The sequence below is a fragment of the Salminus brasiliensis genome, chromosome 7 (assembly GCF_030463535.1).
Source record: "Salminus brasiliensis chromosome 7, fSalBra1.hap2, whole genome shotgun sequence".
NCBI classification, from domain to species: domain Eukaryota; kingdom Metazoa; phylum Chordata; class Actinopteri; order Characiformes; family Bryconidae; genus Salminus; species Salminus brasiliensis.
Window position 1 is genome coordinate 35456511 of NC_132884.1, and position 22394 is coordinate 35478904.

The 22394-nt window shown below is 41.4% G+C and overlaps 1 protein-coding gene across 1 annotated transcript in view; it reads left to right on the forward strand.

Annotated features, from left to right (window-relative positions):
* Window positions 1-22394, forward strand: part of kif5ab (kinesin family member 5A, b) — a 64474-nt gene that overhangs the window by 10656 nt on the left and 31424 nt on the right. Inside the window, exons 2-12 of the mRNA XM_072684766.1 lie at window positions 8937-9024; window positions 11091-11164; window positions 11254-11358; window positions 13041-13089; window positions 15504-15559; window positions 15931-16018; window positions 17471-17595; window positions 18818-18922; window positions 19044-19192; window positions 19386-19534; window positions 20264-20445. Coding sequence (XP_072540867.1) covers window positions 8937-9024; window positions 11091-11164; window positions 11254-11358; window positions 13041-13089; window positions 15504-15559; window positions 15931-16018; window positions 17471-17595; window positions 18818-18922; window positions 19044-19192; window positions 19386-19534; window positions 20264-20445 — 1170 coding nt within the window. The remainder of the gene's footprint in view (window positions 1-8936; window positions 9025-11090; window positions 11165-11253; window positions 11359-13040; window positions 13090-15503; window positions 15560-15930; window positions 16019-17470; window positions 17596-18817; window positions 18923-19043; window positions 19193-19385; window positions 19535-20263; window positions 20446-22394) is intronic.

Sequence of the window (22394 nt, forward strand, 5' to 3'; positions counted from 1 at the left end):
GCATGCTGAAGTTTCTCCATAAGGGGGTGCACTCTCAATTAGCTTTACAGTGAATCTTTGAATGAGGGAAGGTTCATATCATCAAGATCTCAGGAATAAATCTGTGGTTAGTTATTAACTGTAATACTGCTCCATACCAAATACAGAGCAGTCCGCTTAAATATTTGACCATTTATGCAGAACTAAATAAAATATTGTATTTTGGGATTATGCACACTAACACACATGCCCATATGTAGTCTTTATGATCGAATCTCATCACAGCCTGTTTTTAATTCTGCTGCCTTTACTTTCCTCTCTCTGTTAATAGCCAACACTACATGATGTAAAGGGGGATTCCGCCATTAGGGTTCAGTTTGTGTAATACCAATATTACACTGAGTGTCAGCTAAAGGAAAAAGACATAATCAGAGATAAACATACACTGTGTGTCCAAATGTTTGTAGACACCCCTTCTGACGAATGCATTCATTGCATTGATCCACTGGGTGTGGGCTAGACGGGGTATAAAGCCCCCCAGCATTGAACTGTAGAGCAGTAAAACAGTGTTCTCTGGAATGATGGATGGTGTCCCATCCAGTACTTTTGGGATGGGGCACATGACCTTCCTAAAGCTTGTGTCGCTGAATACTAGTGGAAAATCTAGTAGAAAGCCTTCCCTCGACAGTAGAGACAGTTACTCCAACAAAGGCAGGATAAACTCTTTGTTTAATACTCTTGATTTCAGAAGAAACAACGCATAAAATGGTGTCCCAATACTTTTGTCCATATTATGTACATAGTGTTGTTTATAACAATGTATACATGTTTTAAATAGAGAACATTAATAAAACCTCTGTACAGCACTTGGGCAGCATTCACAGCATTTTTGCTTATCCTATCCACTAAAACAATTGTAGCTCGAAATTTAATCAGTGAAACACTTCAAAATGACTGAAAGTAAATTATTCATGGAATCGCCCAGACGTGATTAGAAGAGCTGCACTTTTGCTGCCAGTTATTAATGAGGCAGGGACTTCAAAACACTGAGAAGAAATGAAACCACACCAAGTAATGTGACTAATACAGCAGCTTACATACTCCAGGCTCAGCTCCCTTTATTTATCATTTTGCAGCTCCTGTTTTTTGCGCTGTAAAGCTTCCATAGAAGGCATTTATTATTGTTGTTTAATCTGTAAATTGCTTTTATATTTAAACCCTTGCTTTCATTATATGGATACATGACATAGTGCAGCATAGCATTAAATAGCTTTGTATATATTTTTTAAAATTTTATTAAAGTTTTTACATATAATTACATACCATATATAATACATATAATTCTCCCGACACCAGGAAGATGAGGCCACTGCCCATTTTCGCATTGCTGCCAGCGCAACATTACTGGGCAACTAGCACACTCGGATGAAAATACCCAGTACCCAGTTCTCATCTCTGATGTCTGTGATGTGGGGAGAGATCCACTCACCCCGAGAAATCAAAACCAACAGTGCTTTCTCTGGCTCCGACTGATGATGTCAGGCAGCATGATCCGGGATTCAAACTGAGGCGATCCTCGGTTCATAGTCCCCCCATCGCACACGATGCCCCCTCTGATGCGTGTGCAGTCAAGCCTCTCATTTTTCAAACTGCTGCCGAAGCCACATTCCCAGGCAACCAACGTGCCTGGAAGGAAGCGCTGCATACCCAGCTTCGGCGCACCAGCACACAGACGTCAGTGACGGCCAGCACTGCAGCAGAGCAATGTGGGGAGAGAGAGCCATCTACCCACCCTTGAGAGGGCAAGGCCAGTTGTGCTCTCTCTGGGCCTTGGCTGCCGATGGCTAGCAGCATGACTGGGATACGAACCAGTGATCCTCTCATCATAGTGACAGCGCCTTAGTCCGCTGGACCACTCAGGACCCCAGTCTTTATGATTATAAACTGACACATTTTACAACGCACTTCATATACCAACCTCTCACTGTTCAACAGTTTTGCATCCTAGAGCACCTTTGATACTCTGTGCTCTGTAGGCCCCATCATAACATCACAACGCACCAATATATAAACTTCAACTGGAGGAGGAGGTGCCTTGTTCTATGCAGGTCTATTAGTTCTCGTTGTATATTAAGAAGGTGAACCCCACCTTGAATCAGATGACCAATATAACCAACCAGCTTATCCAATAATAAAATGTATGTTTAATTACTATTTTTATTGATGCAGAGCAATAATGTGGAGGTCCCTACCAATTTGAAGGCCTTCGACAATTCCCTATTCCACCTATAGCTGGTGCCGACCTTGACTCTATTCATTTTAAAAATAAGTCATTCTGCTTTGGTTTGAGTAACTGTCTCTACTGTCTGGGAAATACCTTCTGCTGGGATTTGGAGGATCATTGCTGTGAGGATTTCATGCCAGGATGTTGGAGGACCACCACCTCACCTCAGCTTAAACTCCCCAACTCAAAAGTACTCACAAATATGTTGGATGGAGCACCATCTATCATTCCAGAGAACACAGTTCTTCCACTGCTCCACAGCTCAATGCTGGGGGACTTTATTCCCCTGTAGCCCACACCTGGCATTAGGCAGCATGGTCCCACTAGGTTCATGTTTATCTGTTCCAGAGAGTCCTATTTTATTGGCAGTACTTCTCTACAGGGACTACACAAGCTGTGTGTGTATTGCATATCTGGGTCAGGCACTTAAAGCAGCTGAATGCATGAATTCATTAGAAGGTGTGCCCACAAACATTTGGACATTTAGTGTATGTGCATCTGAGCAGTTGTTTTTGACTGCTAGTGTACAGCATAAAACGCTGCATAATAGTAGTAGTAGATCAAAACATGTTTGGTGTTTTAAATGTGCTTCTTTTAGCTTTGCTCTGGAGCTTCAGGGCTAATATAGCTAACAAGTAACTGAAGATGCCCTTAGCAATCAGCATCATGGAAACTGGGTGCCTAAATCAGCACACGCTTGCCTCAAACTATGTGGCGTAGTTACGTCATCTCAAACAGATTTGCTTATGCCTTCTCTGACACTGTTCTGTCAAATTTAGACTTCAAGCTGTCTGCTACTAAACCTTTTTAGCTATGCAGCACACACTTCTACATTTCTATACAGAACTTCTTCTGAGAGTCTATTTTAAAAGACAGCGAAAGCAAAACCTGCTATACACACTTGAGTAAAAGTGTGTGTGGGAGAAGGAACTGTCTATAATCCAATGTGATTTACTCATTTGAAATTGTACAAATTTTACATAGGGTGCATATTTCTCTCCATCAGAAGCATGCTTTAAGCAGTTGAGCCTCACTACTCGATCACTTTGTCTTAACTGTGAAACAAAGACAAGCTCCCTTACCTACTGTTTTTGGTCCTGTAATAAGATTCCAGCCATAGTGGTTGTGGATGGTGTTGCGTAGTGGATAGCAGAAGCGTCTGCTCCTTGTGGCAGACTAGGGTTTGATTCCCTACCTGGGCAAGCACACTATACTGTACTAACCCCCAGTCCGAATCCACTCCCTACACCCTCCACCTATCCACTCTGCCTTCATTTCCTTGTTCACATGCCAGGCTCGCCACATTGACCCTTTAAACAGCCTATGGCCCACCGGCGGGCAGAATGTGTTATAATAAACTTCTATTGCCCCACCAGTTTGTACAGAAGTCCCTGTAGTTAATGAGTTATACACTTGTGTGTAATAAGCCCTACTGCGTGCCAAGGTAATTAGTATAAAGTGGGAGTGGGCTCTAAAACCCACCACGGAAGTGCAGATCAGACAGCAGAATGGCGGAAACACCTTACAAAGGCAGGTTTTGTTAACATTTTCAGGAAAATTTTATATTTGGTGTCCTGAGTCAGCTGAGAAGAGCAAAATGCTGATTAGGCTGAGAGTGGTAAACAAATCAGTCTAGCCTGCATTAATCTCTAGCCTTCTCACTATTACAATCAATTTTTTGATTTTGATTTTGAAGCTGCTTTTTTATAGAAAAAATCTACATATTGTTGCTTTAAATAAAGTGCTTGTGTTTTAAACCCCTGCTCATTTTAAACCTCTGTAGTTGTTGAAAGCTGAATTAACGTCGCCGGTTTCTAGACTGGCTTCTCAGCTTTAGCAGAACAGTGTTATGGGGAGGGATTGCTACAGAAAGCTCTGAGCCTCTTCATTTCTCCCCTTCATGCTTCTATCGAGAACCTTCAGCGAGTTTACCCGTCATGCTTTGACGCTCGCTCATTAGGCCTCAGTGCTGTGCTGGGAGTGTGTGTGTGTGTGTGTGTGTGTGTGTGTGTGTGTGTGTGAGCATGAAAGTGCACATGCCCCTGCACGTGCAGAGTCCAGTGTGTTCCAAATGGCTTCAGGCTCTTCACTGCATCTTGTCTCGGTCTATGTTTGTAGCCACTGTCAGTTCAGCTTTTTCACGTTAATCGCTCCACCACCGTTCCTCACAGTTGGGTGAAACTGGATGTTGTGTTCCTGCTGTGTTGTGGTCAGCAAAATATCCCCCCGCAGGTGGCCGGAGAGTCACACAACTGGACTGTTCAATCGAGATTGAGGTCAATGTAGGTTTGAGTTTGTGAATGTGTGTGAATGTGTGTGTGTGTGTGTGTGTGTGTGTGTGTTTCTGCATGCTTGCTCAGGATCTGTCAGAATCTGAATTGCTGTCCTAGCAGTTCTAACCTCGTCTATCCCCATTCTTTCAGTCTCTTTTTCTCCTTTCTTGTTTTTTCTGCCTTGTTGCCGTCTCTCTTCCTTGCTCTTGTTTGGCTTTGGGTAAACTCTTAAGCCCTATTCAGACTGGATTGGTTTATCAGGAGGACGTCTGGACGTCAAGTGTTTAAAGTAACAATATCTGGCATTTTTACTTTAATGTCAACACTTACACATTTGCAAAAAAAATATTTATTGCTAAAATTGTGTTCCTGGAGCCTCATTTCAGTTTTAGTTTTACTTTTTTCCCCCAGATGACCCATTCAGGAATCGGATATGCAAGTCAACCAGCTGGTTGACTTGCCCAGTTAGGGTAATTCTAGACATGAACTAAGTATTACAGAACAGTCATTGTAATTAAATATAATTGTAAAATAAATGGAATATAATCTATATTAAAACAAGAGATTACTGTTTAGTAAGTTTAGTATGAAAAAACAGACAAATACAGTACATGGACAAAAGTATTGGGACACCTACTCACTCATTGTTTCCTCCAAAAGCAAGGGTATTAAAAGAGTTTATCTTGCTTTTGAGTTTAAAGAGTTTAACTGCCTCTACTGTCCGGGAAAGGCTTTCTACTAAATATTGAAGCATTGCATTGTATTCAGCGGCAGGACCATTCATTTTTTTTGTGTTTGTTTTGGGTTTTTGATTTACAGCTTTAGTGTGAATCATAAAATATGTATGTAATATCAGCAGTCGGTACAAATCAAAGTAGCTGAATGCATTTACTAAAAAAGGGTGTCCAAAACCCCTTTTTTTCCCAACAAGAGGCAATATCTGCCTGGAAAACACAGAGACGTCAATCCGGACATGTGCTGTGTTAAACCACCGCTGAGCTCAGTGAAAAAAGAAATCAGGTAATTCTGCTGTAATTTTCTCAGAGGAGAAGGGTGGCATCCACAGACATGGCTGATCTGGACAAAAATATAGGCACAGAGGAGCCACAGTGTAAGAGAGAATTACCCCAGGATCCCATGTATATTCAATCCTGTCTGATGAGAGCTTTAGAGTTAGAATGAATGACAAAACTGAGAATTTACATTCTTACAACACAATCTGGTCACACTGCAAATCACATTAGTCTCTCTCTCTCTCTCTCTCCCTCTCTCGTTTTCTCAGTCTGGGTCTGATTAATAATACAGCGTGCTCCATATAGATAGGGAGCTAATTGCTCTAGTTCTGATAAGAGGCATTGAGAAGTAATTGTGGCACATTACTGGTGGAGCTGCTGGTGGTCGAGGATTATGTGATTATTAGGACTGATGATCTTAAGGGGCTTTAAAAACAGACAAGCAAGAGACTTCAAACAGAAAATTGAGGTTGTGTAGTCAGGGCATATGGGGAAATGGGAAAGAAAATCCGTGGTGTGTGTCTGTGTGTTTGTGTGTGTGTGTGTGTGTGTGTGTGTGTGTGTGTGTGATGCTGAAAAGAAGGATGAATTCTCACAGGAAAGTTGTGTTGGTCTGAGGCTATTAGAGCATGTCCTCCAATCCCCCAATCTCAGCTCAGCTGCCCTCTTTTTTTTGTCTGCCCCCTCTCTCTATTCTCGTTCTCTTTTTCCTCTCATTTCCATCCTCCTCTCCTTCTCCCTCTCTCTCTCTCTCACACTTGCTCTTTCTCTACACTCGTTCTCTTTTTCACTCTTTTTCAACTCTGTATCACCCTTTCCTATCTCTCTTGCTCTCTTTGTCACCTCCTACTTGGTCTTGCTCTCTCTCCCTTTCTCTCTCACTCTCTTGCCTCTAACTTTGCCTTGTTCTCTTTCTCCATTTCTCTATGCTTTTTTTATTCTGTCTATCCTTCTCTCTACTCTCATTCTCCCTCTCTCCCTCCCTCTCTCCCTCTCTCTCTCCATCTCCTCTACCAGCAGTTCTCACTTTGTTCTTGTCTTAATTGTGCTCCTTCTCACAGCAGAGGGAAGAAAGTCTGGCCAAATATTGATAAGATTACACCCACAAGCTCAGGCTTTCAGTTGTACAGCACTGAGACTGAGAGTGAATGTGTGAGTGTGTGTGAGAGTGCGTGTGTGTGTGTATTGTCCCGTGACAGTGTGCCTGGCTGGTACAGTTGGATTAGCATTACTCTCTCTAGCTTTGCCCTTACGCTGCGGTCTAACACACTGTGCATGCTAAATACAGACCGAGCACTTTCTCCAGATTACACAACAATACATACCCCCCCACTTAACAACAGAGCTGGACCCCCAGAGTCCTGCTGTTACACAGGAGACATTAGAGGACTTCCCTTTAACAGAAAGCCAGGCAGAGAGAGAAAGACAGACTTAGAGACAGACAGAGCGAGCGAGAGAGAGAGAGAGAGAGAGAGAGAGAGAGAGAGAGAGAGAGAGCATGTGAAAAAAGAGAGACAGGCAGAGAGAGAGAATGAGAAGGGTGGTAGTGATGCAGAGAGGTAGAAAAGGCAGAGAGAGAGAGAGAGAGAGATAGAGAGAGAGAGACAGACCTATATTGAAAAACAGAGAGAGTGAATGTGAGAGAGTCAGTGAGTGAGTGAGAGAGAGAAAGAGAGAGAGTAAAGTAGTTTGAAAGTAAAAAATAGAATAGACAGTAGTGACAGACAGAAAAAACAGAGACTGAGAGAGAGAGAGTTCCAGAAGAGAGCAAGAGAGAAGTCAAGAGCGACAGAAAAAAAGAGAGATTGTGTGGGAGTGAGAGACAAAGACAGAGAGATGGTAAAAGAGAGAGAGGCAGAGAGAGCAAAAAGAGAGACAGGAGGAAAAGGAGGGAGAGTGATAAAGAGTGTGAGAGTGCGCAAGAAGAGAGAAAGAGACTTAGAGACCGAGAAATATCGAGAGACAACAGGGAGTTAGAGTGAGCAAGTAGAGAGAGAGAGAGAGAGCGAGAGAGAGCTTGCCCTGTAGCTCAGCTGTGATTTTGCTTTAGTAAGGGCGAGCTCAAAGCAGCTTTCCCTGTGGAGAAGGAAGTAGAGGGACTAATTAATGAGTGCGAAGCAGCTGATGAAGGGACTGTGTGTGTGTGTGTGTGTGTGTGTGCTTAGCGACCTTAGAATTATAAACACGGAGCTTCTGAGTGACACAAGTGTTTTTTTCTGGAATAATAATCAACACTGAAAATAACAGCAGTAATGGGTAATTTTATTAAGGCCTGATGTGTGTAGCTCATATCTGATCAAAGCACCAGTCTGAATCGCATGACTCTGAAGTCTGATGTTTACGTCTTCTGTGTGTGTGTGCACAAGTGTCGCCTGTCTGCTAAACTGACCCAGCAAACCCGGCAATTACCGGGAGCCTGCTTTTTTCGAAAACCTATCCATCCATCCATCGATCCTTCCTCCTCCCTTTCTTCACTTGCTTTCATCTATCGCCTTCTCCCTGGTGCTACACTCCTTTCTCGTCTTTCAGCAGTGCAGTGCCCTCGGCTCTGATCTCTCAGGCAGCAGAATCTGTGACTAATTGTCCGTGTGTTGTACAGTGTAAAGCAGAGGCTTGTCTGTGGCAGGGCTTATTGTACTGATCAGCATTTAACTGAGACTTTAAGCTGAGACTAATGTCAGAGATGAGCGATATGATGATATTTGATCTTTATCATAATAGATTTGGTCATAATAAGCTTTTTTTTGGATTGTCAGCTCTTAATGGACACTTACTGCATGTTTTATTACAAAGAAGCCTGATATACTATATGTCCAAATATTTATGGACACTGTTTAGGCTGCATTCAGTTTCCTAGTTGCACCTTTTGCTGATACAGATGTGCAAATACAAACACACACACATACACAGCTGGTCTAGACCCTGTAAAGAAGTACTGCCAATAGAATAGGAATCTCTGGAGCAGATAAACATAAGCATATTGGCACCATGCCTAATGTCAGGCGTGGACTAGAGGGGTATAAAGCCCCCCAGCATTGAGCTGTGGAGCTGTGCAAATGTGGTCTCTGCACTGATGGATGGTGCTACATCCAATACTTTTGGGATTTGTTGGGGAATTGAGGATGAGGTGATGTGGTGATCATCCAACATTCTGACCTCACTAACGCACTTGTTGCTGAATGCAATCAAATCCTTGCGGCAATGCAGTCCAACACCGAGTTGTAAGCCTTTTACTGTCCTTCTCCCTGCACAGTAGAGACAGTTACTCCAACAAAAGCAGGAGAAACTGCAGTTACTGCACCTTCAGACTGATGCATTACAACGCCCTGATGTGTTTTACACCCTTAGACTTCAGCACTGTAACCATTTCGTCTGTGTTTCCTGCAGGGCAAGTCCTTTGTGTTTGACCGAGTCTTTCCAACCAACACCACCCAAGAGCAGGTCTACAACAGCTGCGCCAAGCAGATTGTTAAAGGTGAGTGGGTAGGCTATGTATAAGGCACTGTATGTGTGTGTGTTTCTGGCCACTTCTTGTATCAGCCTCTCGTCTTGGCAGCCTTGGCTGATGGTGTAGCTAAATTATGGATTTAAAGAATGAGGACATGTCACTCACCATCAAATTCTCCTCTTTTCTCCAGCTTTTTTTTCTTTCCTGCGGAGTTAGGAGTCAGAGGGACACAACTTTCTTTTTTCCACATCCCCATATTCCTGTCTTCTGTCTTTTTCAATTTGTCTGTCAGACAGTGTTGTGCAGAAGCATATCAGTCGGAGCATGGCTTCAGCTCAAGAGAGAGAGAGAGAGAGAGAGAGAGAGAGAGAGAGAGAGAGAGAGAAAGAGAGAGAGAGAGAGAGAGAAAGAGAGAGAGAGAGAGAGAGAGAGAGAGAGAGAGAGAGAGCTTTATATAAAATAGCTTTTATAAATCCAACAAATAAAAGCAACAATGTTAGAATATAAAACCATGAAAGAGAACAGGAGTGTGTGTGTGTGGTGTGTGTGTGTTGACTGGCTGGTTAGGGGAGATAACCTTAGCCAGGATTTGCTGCTGTGTTCCACCATTATCTGTCCTTTCTTCTCTCTCTCTCTCTCTCTCTCTCTCTCTCTCTCTCTCTCTCTCTCCCCACTCCTCTCTCTCTCCCACCACTTCTCTTTTCTCTTTCTCACCCCCCCCTCTCTCAGCTCTCCTCTCTACTGCTTTCTGACAGGCTGGTTTAGCTTAAACCTCAGCACTTTAGCCTCTCCTCACTTTCTTGCACACACACACACACACACACACACACACACAAGCAATGATCAGTGTTCTACAGCCACACTGCGCAGTCTGAGCACAGCAGAGAAAGGAGCTTTCCTACACTTTATTAGCACTGATGGTTTTCTCGTATTGGCTATAAGCAGCAGTTTGTTCAGAAAGCAGTGTTTCTTTCATGAGAGCGAACAGATGTGTTTTAGAAGAACAAATTCTTTATAAAACTACTTTCCCCTTTAACTTTCATTCTTCAGCTCAGTATGGGAATGTGAGTGCTGCACGTTTCTAGGGATTTCCTGTCTGAAAAGAAATGTTTCCAATTAGGCCAGTTATTACACTCATAATCGTAACATATGGCGAATAAAGAGGTTCTGCTTTCTTATTTGCAAAATTAGAGTCGTTCAGTGAGAGCCACTGATTTGCACAATACAGTCGGCCCAGAATGTATTACAGCGCTTATCAGCATAATGAGAGGAAAACAACTAGAATGGTGGCATACATGCAGGCAGATTGCCTGTACATAGGCCATATGCCTGTCAAAGTTCTATAAGCTGTACATGGATTACTCAGATTTGTATTTTTATGTGGTTGGGATCTCAGAAAAGTTCAGACTGCCCTGCAGAACATGTGGAAATGCTGACATGCTGGGTTTAACAGCATGTTAACTGAAGGTGCCCTGTGGTATCAGGCACCAAGACATTAGCAGCAGATCCTTTAAGTCCTGTTAGCTATGAGGTGGGGCCTCCATGGATCACATCAATGAGCCTTGGCCACCCATGACCCTGGTGCCAGTTTGCTGGTCATCCTTCCTTGGTGCACTTTTAGTAGGTACTGACCACTGCATACTGGGAACGAAGACCTGCCTGATATATTTAGGAGATGTTCCAACTGAGTCGTCTTACTAACACAGTTTGGTCCATTTGGTCAGTGGCTCAGATTCTTATGCTTGCCCATTTCTTTTGCTTCCAACACCTTCCATCACCTTCAGGAATGGAGGTTCACTTGTTGCCTAATATGTAGGCAAGACAGGAGCCATTGTAGATAATTAGATGCTATAAATGCTATTCACCACCTGCCAGTGTTGTTAATGTTATAGAGGCTGATGGGCCTGTTGTCATTTTTGCTTTGAGAATGGGTCTCTTGGCAAGTGGGAACCCTAGGCAGCTTGTAAAGTTTGAGTTTTAAGAGAACTTCTTTAGTGGATTTCTCCTGGCCATTTTGCTGCCTAATCTTTCTCTATATATTTGTAATTGTTTCAAGTGTAACATGTAATTGTTTCTCTCCTCCTTCATTTCAGATGTACTGGGTGGATACAACGGCACCATCTTTGCATATGGACAAACGTCCTCAGGCAAAACCCACACCATGGAGGTAAAGAGTATGTCTATCCTTATTGCCATACTTACCCTCAAACATTTCTAGCATGGCTGAGGCATCTGTATTGTCTTTCTCTTGCTCAGGGGAAGCTCCATGATCCCAACAACATGGGCATTATTCCGAGGATTGCTGACGACATCTTCAACCATATCTTTGCCATGGATGAGAACCTGGAGTTTCATATTAAGGTAAGGAGAAATTCAAAGTCAAGCGCCAAGTGTAAGAGCCTGTTTACACCTGGCATTAACATGCATTTCGTAATCGGGAAAGTATCTGAATCCACTTTGATCTGTTTACACTTTACTAACTAAAATGCATCCCCAGTGCGATCAGATGCGATTGGATTTTACCCGCCTGCACAAAAACAACTGTTAGTTGTCACATACAGAGAGAGAGAGAGAGAGAGAGAGAGAGAGAGAGAGAGCAAGGGGGACAGGGCAAGAGGGAGAGAGAAGCCAAGATTCCCTAATGAATCCAATCACAGAAAACGCATTTAAATATGCAGAGATCTGTCTCTGACCACCGTCTCTGACCACCGTCTCTGACCACCGTCTCTGACCACCTCCCAATCTGGTTGGAGTGATCTGATGGTAATCTGATCATAATGTGACCTGTTGGTCCCACCCATCATTGTGAGAAAATGCCCAGCTAGTTTAGAAACCTTCCCTCATGCTGTGTGTCACTCAGAAATCCATTTCCAGTTGAATAGGTTTAGATTTCTAAATGAACTTCCTGCTTCTGTGAAACATAATGAAAACTGTGCAGTTGGCTTTATTTCTAGGCTCTGATTCATGGACTGCATCTAGTTTTCCACCTTCTCATCTTCTGAAGTTGGTCAGCGTTTTATAAAGGTTCATTATTTTGTTTTTTTTTGTTTTGTTTTTTTTTTTAGACAGAGAAAGACAACCCTTGCACCTTGAAAATAGTATATGTATTATGTATAGTATAAGTATATGTATATAGTAATTTTAACACAGCTGATGTTTTTCAAATAGTGTAAAAAAATGTTACACAGTGCACTCATTGCTTTTAGGGGCTTATGATAGTTTATATATTAAAGTTATATTATTGATATAGTCTGATTAGTTATATTATTAGTTGTGGTGCCAATCTATTGGCAATCAAAAGTTTAACGGCATTAATCACAATAATATTCTGTGATTAATTCTGATTAGTTAAAATGCTACCTAGCACATCCATTTTGGATTGGAGAACAAATAAATGTGAAATCCCTAATAATTCTTTTCTTTTAATATCTCAGTGTAATTTTGAGAACTTTAGCCCTGAACATGAAGAAGCTTGGACACCGACACTTTAATAGAGAAACTACTTCGACAGCCTTTTAAGAGATAAATGGATGATCAGTCATTGGGTTAGTTATGAGATTGAATCCATATTTCAGCACATATTTAATCTACCCTATACATCACTAGGCTCTGTAAACAAAGAGACCTATGGGAGGAAGTTGGAGACAACCTTGGTAAGATGATTAACTTTTAGTAAAAGGTTTGGCTTTTTAGTCAAAGCAGCAGGGAGTTAAACTAATCAATAATAAAGAGGCAGAGCTCAGGAGAAGAGAAGTTTATGGTTTTGCATTGATTGTTACGCTGGTAGACCCAGCAGATTTACACAGTATAGCAAGACAGCTAGACAGTTCCTCAGACTGCATGAAAAAAAGGTTGGGCCACAGCCCAGGTTACCATGGGAGTGCTCTCATTAGTAGCGATTAGTGAGGCTCGTAATACTGCTAATAATAACAACCCTAATTAATAAAGCACTTTGCATTACAGTCACAAACTCTCTGTGTGTGTTTGTGTGTATGTGTATTGTTTTATGCAGAACACTGACCTTTTCCCCCTCTCTTTGGCAGGTTTCTTACTTTGAAATCTACATGGATAAAATCCGAGACCTGCTGGACGGTGAGTTTGTGTATAAGAGGAGAGGGAACTGTTGAAATACGAGCAGCGGTGAAAGCACACTTCAGATTAATCCAGTTAAGCATGAGAGAGAGGGAGGGAGGGAGAGAGCGGGAGAGACATGGAACAGAAGGAAATGCGGAAATACAGTAAACGTTCATGTTGTATTATGGTAATAATGAGTTGAGATAAAGCGCTGTGACAGAGCGGAGCTGCTCATCTGCATTCTGGGTGGAGGCTTGGCTTCGAGTCACACACACACTCACTGGCAGCAAGGGAGCGAGAGAGAGAGAGTGCCATCAGATGAGTGGGGGGAGAGGGACGGGTAGGGTTGTTATTTGGAACTCTGAATCAGATTAAGATTTTAAAATATTAAAATATGTATATTTAATTCAGCAGAGGCCGATGTTCATATGCATTGCTGTGTGGCCTGATTCTGTTGAGACACAATTTTGAGGTTTAATTATTTAATGTGATGACTGTTTATGGTTTATGTGCAGAGAGAAACGTGTGAATGTCAGACGTGTCAGGATGTGCAGTTTCATCATTTATATTAAACTGCTAAGGCTTAAGGCTTCAGGGAGTGAGGATGTAGTCTGCAGTCCAGAGCTGTCACCGTCCTTTATTTCAGTAATTGAGTAGTGTACTGAATCGTTTAAGGAACATATTAATATTAATTATTGTTAAGTAGTATATTATCGAATAATCAGGGTTTAAAGTTAAACCATAAAAATAGACATAACTGAACAATAATAAGCCACACATAGCCACACAAAGGTTAATAAAAAGTCTAAGACTAAAACCTAAGCAAAGAATGCATTTACTGAGTAACTATGTATGTGACTTTGGTTGTGGCAACAAAATGCTCAGACATGCTTTACTAATCCTGTTACATGCTGATTTTCATTTTACGAAAGGCTTGTAGAATAAAATTGACTCATTTGCTCATTTACAGCACTAAGACAAGCTCACAGAGCCCTCATATTATAGCATGATTTAAACACTGTAACAAAAACACTGTAATTATTTCAGTTTCTCACAGGATAGAGTCGCTGTCCTCTCATTGTGTCCTCTCAGTGCGATGTGCTGTCAGCAAGCTAAAAAGATTGTAGCTGATTAACTTTTAGACTTGCCCCCATTCGCTTCTCCTGATTTGTCTTTGTCCTTCTCTTTCTGGAAAATAAATCTTGTGCTTTTGCTTCTGATTGTTTTTTCGAGGGTGCAGACGATGGAAAAAGCTAGGGTTACATACATCAACAACACCATCACTTTCATGGTTTAGTTTCACCAGCTTTGACGGGGGTTATTGCTAGTGAGCTGGCTTTAGGTACATTTTGTTTTCCAGCCCTGTTTTGGTAGGCTGGATTTTCTGTTGAAGGAGGAACAACAGTGTTTAAGGGTTCACAGTGTGTCAGTGTGTACTAAACTCGATTATTCAACTGTGATAGATAAGTCCAGGGGCCCTTTTATATGTGCATGATCATAATTATGCTAATAAAAACTGACAGCCATCAACAAAGTATATTTCAAGCTATTTATTTATATATTTATTTATGTTTTTTGAGGGAGTAAGGGTAAGACTAGGGATGCAACATATGGCAATGTTATTGTCAAAAATCATTGACATTTTCACAGTACCCTATATGTATCACACAATTCTTTAATAAGTTAGCTACAATAAAAAAACACAATCACCCCATTTATTTTCCTTGCTTTATATTGTATTGTATGTTATTGCAAATAAAGGAGAATAAAGAAAATAAATAATTGATCACAAAAAAGCAGAACTTTAGAAGTGTTCTTTAAGTACTGTTGATACCCATTATACACTCAAAAAAAACTGAACATGTGGCGATAGAATTTGTGATACAGCTGACTGGTGTGCTCGCTTATTTATACCTGCAGCAAACCCTGACACGTGGCGTCCGTGACTTCCTGGGGCGAACCAGGGGTGGTCATAATATTTAGAAATGACTGTGACAGTGGGCAGAGGGTGGTAGCATCTCGAAATTGAAATGCAGTGTATTGTTTTATGTTGTTGTGTCATGTTTAGTGTGTTAGCTTGAGACCAGAGTGCTAGGTCAGAACCCTATAAACCACTCCTTCTTTTTGCTGTATTGCTAAAAGGTATCCTATGAAGGTTCAGATGAAATCAGTTGAAATTGTTACTCCCCAACTGCTGTGATTCTGAAGCCTCATTATTTCTCTCTCCTTTTCTCCGGATGTTCTGTCAACTCCATTTTGTTTGCTTATTGAATTTCCTCTCCACCTCTTTTGCCTGATTTATTTTTTTCACTCTAATCTAACTCTGCCTATTTTCTCCGTAGTATGGTTGCTGTGTTTTTCTCCAGAGACTGTCAAGTGCTGAGAAATCTGATGAGTGTTCTTCCCTCTACATCTTTCTCTCTCTCTCCTAGTGAGTAAGACCAACCTGTCAGTGCATGAAGATAAGAACAGGGTGCCGTACGTAAAGGTAAGCTGGAACGAGAGGCGACAGGCCACAGGGACATTACGGACAGAGAGCATGACTAGCATAATAATGAAAATAACAACACGCATATGCTGGCTTGACTCAAATGTGTGACAGCACACACATACATACATATCAAATTCAGTCAAGCATCTCTGTGGCTGAAGAGACTCGCAGTCGCAGTCTGAGCAATGACATGACCTGACTTTTCAAGCTGTCAGAGCAAATCTAACGGCTAAAGCCGTGGCTGAGACGGACAGGTATGACCTAAGCTTGTGTTCACACTGCTCTATGGAATTCAGTTGACCTCTGAACTTTGGGTGTGTTTGTTTGTGTGTGTGTGTGTGTGTGTGTGTGTGGTTGTTAATGTGCAGGGCTGCACAGAGCGCTTTGTCTCCAGTCCCGAGGAGGTGATGGATGTGATAGATGAAGGGAAGTCTAACCGCCACGTGGCTGTCACCAGTAAGGTTCTTCATGCTCACTCATCTCATTTATAAAAACGAATCTTTAAAGAAATCCATTGAAAGGGTTTTCAGGGAATCAAAAGTGGTTCTCTAGTGCTACTTTTTCAAGTTTTTCCAGTCTCCTCAGTTTACTCTATTCCAGTTCCCATCTGGTAGCTATCACATGATGCTACCAGGCTAGCATGCACTTGCACCTTTGAGTTGTGTGATGCCAGCCAACCTCCCTCTTTCCAAACCACCACTAATGCAACCTCACTGGGCAGCAGAACACGGAGCATGGAGGAGAACAGCTAACAGAAGCCTGCACTGGCTAGCATCACGCTGAGGGATGAGATAGAGGGCCATCCTACTCACTGGGTGCTCTCTGGGATTCCTGGCTATGTATCAATTTTTAATATGTCAAAATATATTCATATCTAAATGTTTTTGTAAAGCGCTTTTTACTAACTGGTGTTGTCACAAAGCAACTTTACACAATTAGTCATTTGTAAAAAGACAAGAAATGAACAACATAAGAAAACATGAAGCCAGTATGCAACAGATAACATCACTACCTGCAGTGAGCTACCACTCCATGTGGGAGACTGGGGTTTGACTCCTGGTCTGGGTGACTATGCTGCGCTACACCAATAAGAGTCTTTGGGCAAGACTCTTAACGCTACATTGGCCCTCCCTAAATGTAAATGTATGTATGGTTGTGGCTTTACCAGGGACCTATCAATTAGTAAATACACATCAACACAAATGGCTAGATTCTACTAAACAGGTGCGGTTTCTTCATAAAGAAACTTCACAACACGTTTACAACAAAACATAATCATTTCCCTAAAATCCTATAATGTCACGGTCCTTTATGTGATTAAGTTCCTGGCCTGGCACACATGACAATCAATTTGTCAAATATAATTTTCTTTGTCAAAATAATGTACACATTTAAAAAAAATATAATCAAGAACAAACATATTTTTGTTCTAGATATGTTTATCCCCTCCAAAAAAACATATTTCCCACATCAGGCATAAAATCCTTAATAAGATTTTTTTTATTCAGACATAGGAGCCTCAAATGACTTCCTCGTAATTATGCCATTTAAAGCAACAATACAGTTACACACAAAACTAATTAGTGTGATGGGGTGGTAGATTAAACTGAGGCATACATACAAATCATAATTACTTTTTTCATTTACATAGAGGCACACATATAGGCCTGAGAGCAAAGCTGTGATATTTTACATGCAGATAACATGAACATGGAAATCATCATGTACTAATGAAAGTATATTAAAAATATACTGCTACTCTTTAATAAATTGCATTTTCTCATAAACCATGTTAACAAAAAGACTTGAGTTAATAGCTTTAAGTATTGGAAACACACTGTGACACTTTTTGGTTTTAGTTTGTATTCAGTGACTCCAGTGATGTGAGATGGGTCACTTTTTCCTCAGATATGAATGAGCACAGCTCCAGGAGTCACAGCATCTTCCTCATCAATATCAAACAGGAGCACATCGAGACAGAGCAGAAACTGAGTGGCAAGCTCTACCTGGTGGATTTAGCTGGGAGCGAGAAGGTATGAGGGGTGTTTGTGAGTGTGATGGTGTACAGAGATACACAGAGGTTCCCAGACGGATTATTGACTAGGCCTGTGGGACCAGTGCCCAGAGGCCTCGGAGCGCCTCTAAGGACCGTGGTAGCTCAGATACTCAGGACAGTCCACTGCTCGTAAACAGCAGATAAAGAAACAGCCCTTGAGTGTTTCCAACTGACTACACAAATAGAATAATTTCATGTTTTAAATGATGTGTGATGAGATTATTAAGATAGTTAAATGTGTTTTATAAAGCAAACAGCTTCTAGAAATGCACATAAACAGATACACACTGACACACTGATACACAACCACACTGATACACACTGATACCAGAAGCTGTAAAGATTCTACTAATCAAAAGTAGTTATCTGAGTTCTTACCTAATCTAACCTTGTCTTATCTAAGACAATCCGATAATCTAGCCCTTTGATATCCAACCACATTAAGGCCCTAATATACACTGCATGATATCTCTCTACACTGTAAGACACTTTTGGAAGTCGCTCTGGAAATGTGCACTAAGAGTCAATAGGACATTTTAAATACTGCAGATGTCAAGCAATAAAGACCTATGTATAAACATTTCTATGTTTAAGAGGGTTTTACGTTTTATCATATATAAGGTTTTCTACAATTCACTTGATCCACCTGACACTGCTGTTTAGTGACACAATCAAAGGAAAGACCTGACACTTGAGCTTGGAGCCTGAAGTATCAGCCACTGTTGGCTAATTTGAATACAAATGTCAATTTATTGTACTACTTTTTGGCAGCCTTGGGCTTGTTGAAGGACTAAAGGTGCACAGACTGCAGATTGTATGTGTTTGCAAGGCAAAAGCTAAAAAGCTTGCAGAGCAGTGCTTAAATACAGCCACTGTCATGCAAAAAAACTTATATCGACATTTTCTGCAGTTTTCCACTGGCAGCTGTACTTTACATTGTGTCCATTTTTTTCAAGATGAATGGGCCTATAGAAATGCTCCAAAATGACTTGGAATAAAATCTTTTTAAATTGATGTCCATTGAAGTTTTTTTCTTCTCCTGTAAAGTTGACATTTTTGAAATCTGACATTTTTGCACACTGTATATTTGGCCCTATTGTAGTTAGGTTTTTATAGATGGGTTGTTTTTTTATGCCAAGGTGCTTTTGTGCTAGTAAGCTTTTATGTGGCACATTAACTTCTCTCTCACACTCCCTAAGGTGAGTAAGACAGGTGCGGAAGGCTCTGTCCTGGACGAGGCCAAAAACATCAACAAGTCCCTGTCTGCACTTGGCAATGTCATATCAGCTCTAGCCGAGGGAACGGTGAGCTCATCTGTATCCATTCATCAATACATTCATCACATCTAAAATATCCATAATAATCCAATAATCAGTGATAATTAAAAGATTTATCTAACACTTTTTTAAACCTTTCTCCCTGCAGAAGACCCACGTGCCGTACCGGGACAGTAAGATGACACGGATCCTGCAGGACTCCCTGGGGGGAAACTGCAGAACCACCATGTTCATCTGCTGCTCCCCGTCTTCCTTTAACGAGGCCGAGACTAAATCTACGCTCATGTTTGGACAGCGGTGACTTTCCCGGACACATACACACACACAGACACACACACACAAACACACACACAAATACACCATACATACACAAATAGCTGAACATTCTCATCTTAATAATTCATGTACAGATCCTCAAGAGTACATACACTATAACCAAAGGTTACATTAGCCATTAGTGCTTAAGTGCTCTCTCCCTACCCACCCCCAGTGCTAAGACCATCAGGAACACAGCCTCTGTGAATCTGGAGCTAACAGCAGAGCAGTGGAAGAGGAAATATGAGAAGGAGAAGGAGAAGAACAAGAGTCTAAAGGAGAGCATCCAGAGACTGGAAGCGGAGCTTAATCGCTGGCGTAATGGTGAGGCCTTTAGGATCAAATGTGTGTAAAATGCACATTCCCTTAGTCTTGCTTTGAACATTACCTGTGTTAGATAAGTCACGGCATTACCTGCATTGATGAACGGAGTTGCACAGGCATGTCATTCATTGTTTCCTCCAAAAACAATAAATCAATGGTATTTTAAAAAGAGTTGATCCTGCTTTTGTTGGAGTAGCTGTCTCTACTGTCCAGGGAAGAAGGCTTTCTACTAGATTTTGGAGCATTGCTGTGAGAATTTGATTGTTTTCAGCGTCAAGAGTATTAGTGAGGTCAGGATGTTGGATGATCACCACACCACCTCATTCCTAATTCCCCAACTCATCTCAAAAGTATTGGATGGAGCACCAACCATCATTCCAGAGATCACAGATCCACCGCTCTACAGCTCAATGCTGGGGGACTTTTAGAGAAGTGATGCTACCTCCCGTAAATGAGTTTTTGCATGGTGGTATGTCTGTATACACCATGAAGGTCCAACGTGTCTGCATTGCAATATATCTGGTCTTTATGTGGGAAAGTAACTACATTGGAGCAGGCTGGTGTGGTTGTATGGGTGTGTAATGATGATATGTTGGTGGTGTTGGCCATGCAGTCTCCCAGGTGGAGCACACAGGTTTGCGTGTAACAGAAATGTATGTCTGTTATATGGAATTCGGTCTGTGATGTAGTATTTATAGATTATGTTTTCGTGATAAATATTTGTTGTAGGTGAGGCGGTCCCCGAGGTGGAGCAGGGCGGTGCTTGTGGTGAGGAGTGTGAGCTCATTGAGGATGCTGCCTTAGAGGACAACAATAGCAACAGCAGCAGCAGCATCACTGCTCCCTCCTCCATCCCTGTCACAGCCACAGACGAGGAGATGCGTGAACTCTACAAACAGCTCGATGACAAGGTGAGAACACACAGTTGTTTCTGTGAGAAATCCTCAACGATGCAATTGGTCTTCTCCTTGTTGGGTGAGAAAGATGGCACGTTTCATTCCTCCCGTTGTCAAGTGTACAGAAAGTCCCTGTTTAAGTGACCTGAAAAAATGCATAACTTTTGTTATTATGTGGACAATGGGCGCCTAATCCAGATCTCTATAACGAACAGAATTGATACTAAAATTGGGCCCAGACTTTAGTATTGACCCCACAAGACTACATCTTTCACTTTAAAGGTGCTAAGAAATGCATTTATCCAGTATTTTAGGTTATTTGATGTATAAGTGGTAAGTATATGACTTTGGTTAGAGAGAAAATTGCTTAGCTGCATTTTTACAACCCTGTTTTTAAACCTGTTATTTTGTTTTAGAATGAAACACACAGATTTTCCTTTTATGGTGGGCTGACAAAAATGATAAGCTCTGCTTTTAATGGCTGGTTTACATCACCAAGACCACCAACCTCACCAGACGCATAGCCTAGCCCAGCATGCACCATATGGACAAAAGTATTGGGACACCTGCTTTATCCTAAAGAGTTTATCCTGCTTTTGTTAACAGTCTACTGTCCCAGGAAGGCTTTCTACTAGATTTTGGGGCATTGCTGTGAGGATTTGATCATCAAGTCTCTGACTCATCTCAAAAGTATTGGATGGAGCACCATCATTCTCGAGAACACAGCTCCACTGCTCCACAGCTCAATACTGGGGGGCTTTATACCTATCTAGCCTACGTCTGGCATTAGGCATGGTGCCAATAGGTTCATCCTGATCTGCTCCAGAGAGTCCTATTTTATTGCCAATCGGTGCAGCTGTGTTCTCTGGAATGATGGAGCTCTATCCTATCCCTTTAGGATGAGCTGGTGATGTTTGTAATCCAGAATCATCCACCATCAGTACTGACCTCACTAATGCTCTCCTGGCTGAATGCAATTAAATCCTGTAAAGCCTTCCCAGAAGAGTAGATGCTGTTACTGCTGCAATGGGGAACATTTAATCCCCTTGATTTTTCAGAAGAGACATTAGATCAGTCTTTTTAGACTTTTGGACATATAGTGTAATTATACTTGCCAGGATATGAGATAGAAACTGTGTCTCTGAGCTGGAGATTACTCTTAATTCTGTATGTTCTCAGGCGATAGTGCTTGTATTAACAGATGGGTTGTCAAATGAGCTAGATCAGGATTTTTTTCCTTCAACAGTATCCATCTATTGATTTTTTTTTTTTTCAAAAGCGGACAGCAGCATTTGGTTCTGTCAGCCATGAGCTTGATTTGATTCATTGTAGTGTAACTCACTGCCTGGTGTGTTTGATGCAATGACAGGATCGTCTGAAATGTACAACAGCAGTGACATTACAGAGGAGATCCCTGCTCTTTAATGAGTGGCTGTGATATTAAACACTAAAGTTCTGACCAGAGAAACCATATTTCCTGAAAGAGAATTGAGCCAAACCAAACGCATGAGTCAGCATGCACATTTAGATCTCTTTGATTTATTTATTTATTGTTGATAATAAAAGCCTGTCTCAGTATTTTGACATTGATCAATTTGATCACTGTTTTAGTTTTTAACTGATGCTCAGAATCACCCCATTTCTCTCCATTTCTCTGCCTCTCCATCTCCTCCTCTCTACCCCTCATCAACTGTGGCTTTTGTGTCTGTGTGACTTTGTGTGATGTTCATCCATGATGCTGATGGATCTGTTACAATTCAATAGTTTAACTCACTGTACCAGGCCTAGCAATACAAAAAGTCCAAAATTACTTATAAAATCTCAGTACAATAAGATACATTAAGTTAGATGCTTTGTCCTTTTATGTAAATGACTACACATTGTGCATGCATAAAGTTAATGTAATACTATTGATAATAATATATTTATTTTTGTTATTCCTTTTTTTTGGTTCTTTATGCATT